At 37.3% G+C, this 7,230-nt stretch overlaps 1 protein-coding gene across 1 annotated transcript in view; it reads right to left on the bottom strand.

Moving 5' to 3' along the window:
* Nucleotides 1-3,667, bottom strand: part of LOC107558125 (rab11 family-interacting protein 1-like) — a 19,322-nt gene extending 15,655 nt beyond the window's left edge. Inside the window, exon 1 of the mRNA XM_016241742.1 lies at nt 3,091-3,667. Coding sequence (XP_016097228.1) covers nt 3,091-3,440 — 350 coding nt within the window. The 5' untranslated portion in view covers nt 3,441-3,667. The remainder of the gene's footprint in view (nt 1-3,090) is intronic.
* Nucleotides 3,668-7,230: the final 3,563 nt, after the last annotated feature.

The following is a 7,230-nucleotide window of genomic DNA, read 5'->3' as shown; positions in this document are numbered from 1 at the left end:
CAGGAACCTTTTCATAGTACCAGAACTAATTGGGGAACTACCCACTTTTCGGCGTGTTCACACCGCCGGAACTGGGAGCGATTTTAGTACCGGACTGCCTTTTTCAAGAACCAAATTAGCTCCTACTCCGGAGCAGGGTCTAACCAGCACAACTGGTACTAATCGTGATGTAAGTAGACATTGATTGGCCAAACGCGTACAAAAACGCCCTCACCCGCCATGATTTAAAACGCTGTGTAAACATAGTGTCAACTTATTTCGCAAGTACGGAGAACAGCGATAGATGGACGGACGCTGAAGTGCAGGCACTTGTATCAAATGTAGCACTGCCAGTTGTCGTTGGAGATTCTTAGTCCTCCTTTCCGTTCTTTCAATCGCTTTACGTATACGTCGACTTTCCATGTCCACTGTGAAACCCGCGAGACACAACAAAACACAGCTCCGATCACAGCGTCCTCCATCCTCCTGTTGTTAATGTAGTTCTTTGTTTCTGTTGTTGAACGCCGCGCACAAATGACGTCGCTGTCGACCGCCTTACGTCACTTCTTAGTACATACTCTCAGTGCGAATGCAACCCTTTAAATGGTACTGGAAAATAGTCCGCGCAAAATCGTCCCAGTACTTTAGTACCGTGCGTTTAGTTCTGGAACTAAAGCGGTGCGAAAGGGCCTAATGATAGAGCTTGGAATAGCCAGGACAATTTTTAACATAACTCCGACTGGATTCGTCTGAAAGAAGAAAATCAAATACACCTAGGATGCTTCGAGGGTGAGTAAAACACAGTCTAATTTTCATTTTTGGGTGAACTAACCCTTTAATAAGCAAAGTTCTTGACAAACTCATCTGTTTCGCCTTGAAAGATCCTCAACAACAGCTGTGCCCTGACAGGAAGTGAAGGCAGCATCAGATGAATCAGCACTGGATGTTTAATTGTTCCAGTGTGTCTCTCAGCAGCATGACTTCCTGCATGTGCCAGTACACTGATAAGTGCGTTATGTGACAGGACTGTTTTATCACATGCAGCAGTGCAGGAACCTTGCCTAAGCTCAACAATATAGAGTTTCAATTCACTTGCTGTAAGATATTCAACAAAATATGTATGAAGCTTAGATAATTGGACACAGTTCTATCATGTGACATACAACATGGAATTGTGTTAATACTTCCAACTGGCAAAACATTACTTTTGATAACATGAAGGATTCAATATCCAAGTTCACATAATATTGAATTATTTCTGTTGATATAAAAGACGTTGAATTTAACACTATGCAAACAATGTCAACTTTGTTAGGTGACGGTCGGAGCAGACAGGTGACGTGCTCCCATTATGCCTCGAATCAGGAAAGAGCTCCTGTGTGCTGATAACGTGTCAGCATGAGGTCACGCAGAATCAAACGGCTGATGCCTTCTGTATTAGCATGAGGCGTTTAACATATTTAAGGCACATCCTCTGAAGCATCCTCTATATGTGTGAATGAGAGTGAGAAAGTGTTTTCTCGACTTTGAAGTCTGAAGCAGTTGACAAGCCTTGACTTTATGCCATGCTAAGAGAAACTGAGCTTTCAGGCAACGCATGTCACGTACGTCAAAGCCTGAGAGAGAACTGGGGCACAAACAGAGCAATCAGACGCCAGAAAAGGGACATTAGATATTTAACCTTCTCCAAAATACTGTTTTGTTTAAATGACTGCACAATATAACAGGGGAAACTTGAGTGTAAGAAAAAATGTGCACATTTATTACTATCACAGTTGAAAACTGTTGTGCTTCGTATATTATGTTTCAGGATTCTTTGATGAATAGAGAAAGAACAGCATTTATTTGAAATAGATTTTTTTAATAATATCACTAATGTCTTAACTGTCCTTTTCGATCAATTTAATGCACTTTTGCTTAATAAAAGTATTAATTTATTCTTTTTCTACTCACTGTGACCCTGAACTTTTGAACTTCACTAAGCAACGCTGTAACACGAAATATTATTAATTACAAGCCATACACTTTATTTTTTAGAAAAATTACAATTTCAATCGGTTACAGTAAAAGAAAAACCAGGAACTAGTTCTGGGAACACTAGATTAGAAAATACTGAAGATCAGTGAAACTGACGACAATGAGAAGAACAGGAAGTAATTCAAGTCTTCTGATTCATCTAGGCAGAAAGAACGAATCAGCTCCATGGAAATTAAAACAATGTTCTGAGTTCAATAGAGCTAAACTTATAGAGCAAAATAATTATTCGGCAGAAGGCCAGACAAGCGCTGGCTGCCTTTGTGCATGAGACTGAATTAGGTCTTGAAATGAAAATGACCAGGCAGGTTCTAATCAAAAGCTTTGAGCATTTACAAGCAAACAATGGAAGTCATTCAGAGAGCAGGTGAAGAAACACAAGCTCTTCAAATCCAAGGTCAGAATGCTGTGATGGATTTATGTGATACTTTGTAAATTGCAGTCAAAAACACTTTGCTTACCGTGACTGATGTTACAATGATGTCTAGAGCTAAACTAATTTATTCATGAAGTCTGTGCATAATGTAGACCGTGCGGCCCTGGATTACAGTGATAGAATAACCACCTGATCCAGTCAAACAGATTTGCACTGACCTTTAACAAACATTCCAAAGGAATGCTAATGGAATTTCATTAAAATAAGATAGAGGAAAAGAGGAATTTAAACCGGTCCAAGCGATTTTTTTGTTTTTGTTTTCTCTTATTACAATTGCCTCCGCATTCCACTGGGAATCTGATCCTTAAGAAAACATCTCCTGTAAAAACTCAATACTGAGTCATTTGTGGAGGTCTGTGACATCTCTGGTTGAGGGAAAAAATACCCCCCTGGTCCTTTCGGTCTACCATGAGCAAATCCAAGAACATTAAAAGCTCAGTTCATTATTTCCACATAAGGAAGGTTTGATGCCATCTTTCAACACAGAAGTATTCTTGTTGAAGTGTCCAAACGCTTATAAGAAGCTGAGAAAAGTCAGATGCACTCGAGAAGGGCCTAAATGCATATATAAATAAATGCATATATAAATAAATGCATATATATATATATATATATATATATAATACATAATGTTCACTCACTCTGTTTTATTACGGGATTTATTGTCTTGGAGTTCCAGGAGGTTGATGGTCGCCTGTCCGAGCATTTTATCGGGTCCCATCAGAGCCCGGTGCATCACACACACCTGTAGGGTGCAGCGCTCCGCGTTACTGAGGTGAAAGAGCGGCAGGTCGAACGCGGCCTCCTCTTTCCACACCGGCGCGACGCTCTTCTCCGCCACCGAGGTGGAGAACTTATCCTTGGCTACCTGCATGATGGCGTACGCGTCGTTAGTGCCATTCTTCCCTTTGATCCGCAAACCCCTCGCCTGGAGCACCGTTACCTGCACGCTGCTGGGAAACCACTGCTGGCTTTGCTCTGCCAGAGACATTTCTGTGAAAACCCAACCCGTCTCAGTTAGGACTGAAAAGTCAACAGGAGGCGCGAGTTGTCCTGCCCAGCGAGAAGTTTCAATGTGTCAAAACCAAAGGCCCGTGAATGTTTCTCTGGAAAAGTTTCACCTCATCGAGAGAAGCAACAAGTGAGCGTCACTCTAAAGCCACGCCAACAGTCACTACTGCAACGGCGCGTGGGCGTGGCCTGCTGTAACGCAACGAACAGAAATAACGCAATGCCGGGAAACAATCTTTGCGCGCACACACACACACACACACACATATATATATATATATTATTGACATAAGGCCTAAATTCTAAATTAAACCCTGACTAATGCTGCTAACTAATATATTGTTGTTAGCATAAATAAATAGCAATGCCGGGAAACAATCTTTGCGCGTATATATATATATATATATATATATATATATATATATTATTGACATAAGGCCTAAATTCTAAATTAAACCCTGACTAATGCTGCTAACTCATATATTGTTGTTAGCATAAATAAATCAATATTAATATCCCGCACAGATAACTCATTAGTGTTTGGGACCCATAAAAGTTTTATGAAAAAACTCACACAATGAGTGCATAGTGACAATTGTATTTTTTAAATAATTATAATAGCAATTCTATAATGCTCCTTTCAATTCTGACAATTGGATAGAGATGTCCCATGACTAAATTTAGACATTAGAGAACTGTAGCTCTGTGGCACAAAGCTACAATTATACTCAATTGTCATGCTGGCAGTGACCAGTTCTAAATATTCTTGAAAAAAGGGAACACACATTTGTCTTCTTATTGCAAAAGAGTTTTAAATCTAAAAAAGAAAGACTGTGATGGCATTTCTGCAAATGACACAGTCGTCACTCTGATATATAAAGCAAACCAACAGAAAGAGGGAATTTAAGATACTGAAACAAACACTACCACCCATTTTATAAAAAAAATATGTATAATGACCTAAAATAGAGGCTGATTAGACAAAAACAATAGCACTGTCTTCCATAGAGCTGCTTTACAGCTGAAATTGAAGTCATTTCTGTGGATCTGCTTTGAAACCATCTCTATTGTATAAAGTGCAATAGAAAAATCTATTTGACTTGTTTAATAAATCATAACTGTACATTAATCTGTTGTTTTTCCACAGTTGGGTAAATAAAACACCAGGTATTAACACAGTCACCATCATTCATTACTGATGAATCTCCATTGTCATTTAAGGTTTTAATAATAAACATGACATGAACAAACACCACGTTCCTTCATGAGGTTAATGCGTGTTTGTATTGTTCCTGAAACCTGTCATTCAGGGCCTTCATAGTTCTGCATGGGGAGTGGAAGTCAACAGGACACATCCCTTTAACAACTCTCTATCACTGTATTCCTTTACATAATACAATTAGGTCAGACTGCACGCTACTGAGGTCAATTTCTATTCATGCCACAGCAGTAAAATAATAAAAAAGGCATCTACAGTACGTAATGGAATACTCTTTTTTTTCTGTGTTATAGCTGTGGGACACATTCTAGTGATGTCATCTCTTTCACAAAGATGCCAGACATTAACTGAAAGCATAATTTCATCATACAGCTAACAGCTAAAAGTCAGAAAATACAGGTATTCAATTATTGCAATGCACTAGTGAAACATGAGAAAATACTGCCCTCTAGAGAGGACTAACAACACGTGCAGAAAGAAATAATACTGCCAAAAACTAAATTCTGTCATCATTTACTCACCCTCATGTCATTCTGCAGAAGATATTTTGAAGAATGTTGGTAACAAAAATGGTTCCGGGAACAACTGACTTCCATAGTATGGACAAAAAATACTATGAAAGTCAATGGGAACCAACACCGTTTAGTTACCAACATTCTTTAAAATATCTTCATTTGTGTTCCATTGAAGAAAGTAAGTTACATGCCGTGATGCGTAAATGATTTTTGGGTGGACTGTCACTTTAAGGCAGGATTTTTATTAAATATGACTTAAATTTCAGTGTGTTCTTCACATAAAGCTATCAGAAGATTTCAGGACTGTTTATTATGCTTTTATGGCGCTTCTAATAATCCTGGTCACCATCCACTTTCACTGATTAGAGAGATAATTTCTCCTTTTGTACTGTATAGAGTAAAATAAGAATTTTTAGATGAATTATATGTTTGCAACTATTATAAAAGTTTTGGAGCAATTGCATTTTTATGAGCATCGTTAAAAAACATGACCATGCTATTATACCATTAAAAGCTAGTTGGCAAGGCAAATTTCCCATTTAATTTGGTTTAACTTGGTGTACTAATATAACTGAAACTGAAATTTAATTTTTAAAAATGAATACAACAGACACGTTCTAGTCTCTCTTGTAGTATTCTGAAAGTGTTGGACGGTCTGGGCTGCTGAGGTTGAACTTGCCTTCTCTTGATTCTCATCAGCTCTTCAGGGTCAACAAGCCCGTAGCTCCAAACTGGATAATTAAAACTTACCCTGAGACAACAGTCAAACAGCAATATGAGTTAAACAGGAATGGGACAAAATGGCATGGGCTATATGCTTGGATGAATCATTTTATTCAGCAAGGATGCATTAAACTGATTAAATATGACAGTAAAAACATTTATAATGTTACAAAAGATTTTGATTTCAAATACATGCTGTTCTTTGTCCTGAAAAAAAAGTATCAAGATTTTCACAAAGATATTAATATTAAATATCAATATAAAACTTAAAAACATTAAATATTGACTGTAACATTCGTAAAAGTAAGAAATGCTTCTTGAGCAACAAATCAGCATATTAGAATGATTTCTGAAGAATCATGTGACACTGAGGACTGGAATACACAGGAATAAATTACATTTTATCATACCATTTAGAAAAACAGTACGTGAACCACTATAAACTATGGATATTTTTTAATAGTATGCCTATAATGTGAAGTATGTAGACAATAGTACATTAGTATTCCAAGCACGATATATGCCACTGTTATGGATACAATCAGATGCAGTTATGTCCTGTGGTGGACTCCTGCAACCAATAAACAGGGTTATGTTTGTTAACTAAAACCATTAAATAAATAAATAAATAAAAATGACTAGAAAAAAAAAAACATGAAATAAAATAACTTTTTTTAGCTAGTTTCCAAGGCAACATTTCTCATTGACGTTTAAAACTGTTAAACTGTTAAAGTAAAAAAAAAATACTAAAATTAAATAAACAAACTAAAAAAAACAAGATTACAAAAACTTTAACTAAAATTAAAATAAAAATAATAGACAAATAATAACAAAAAAACTGCAATAGTATATCAATGATATTTACACTGAACAAAATAATAAACGCAAAACTTATGTTTTTTGCCCCCATTTTTCATGAGCTGAACTCAAAGATCTAAGACTTTTTCTATGTACACAAAAGGCCTATTTCTCTCAAATATTGTTCACAAATCTGTCTAAATCTGTGTTAGTGAGCACTTCTCCTTTGCCGAGATAATCCATCCACCTCACAGGTGTGGCATATCAAGATGCTGATTAGACAGCATGATTATTACACAGGTGTGCCTTAGGCTGGCCACAATAAAAGGCCACTCTAAAATGTGCAGTTTTATCACACAGCACAATGCCACAGATGTCGCAAGTTTTGAGGGAGCGTGCAATTGGCATGCTGACTGCAGGAATGTCCACCAGAGCTGTTGCCCGTGAATTGAATGTTCATTTTTCTACCATAAGCCATCTCCAAAGACGTTTCAGAGAATTTGGCAGTATATCCA

The sequence above is a fragment of the Sinocyclocheilus grahami genome, unplaced genomic scaffold (genome assembly GCF_001515645.1).
Source record: "Sinocyclocheilus grahami isolate Dianchi unplaced genomic scaffold, SAMN03320097.WGS_v1.1 scaffold632.1, whole genome shotgun sequence".
Lineage (NCBI taxonomy): Eukaryota > Metazoa > Chordata > Actinopteri > Cypriniformes > Cyprinidae > Sinocyclocheilus > Sinocyclocheilus grahami.
This window is presented reverse-complemented; position numbering and strand designations above follow the sequence as displayed.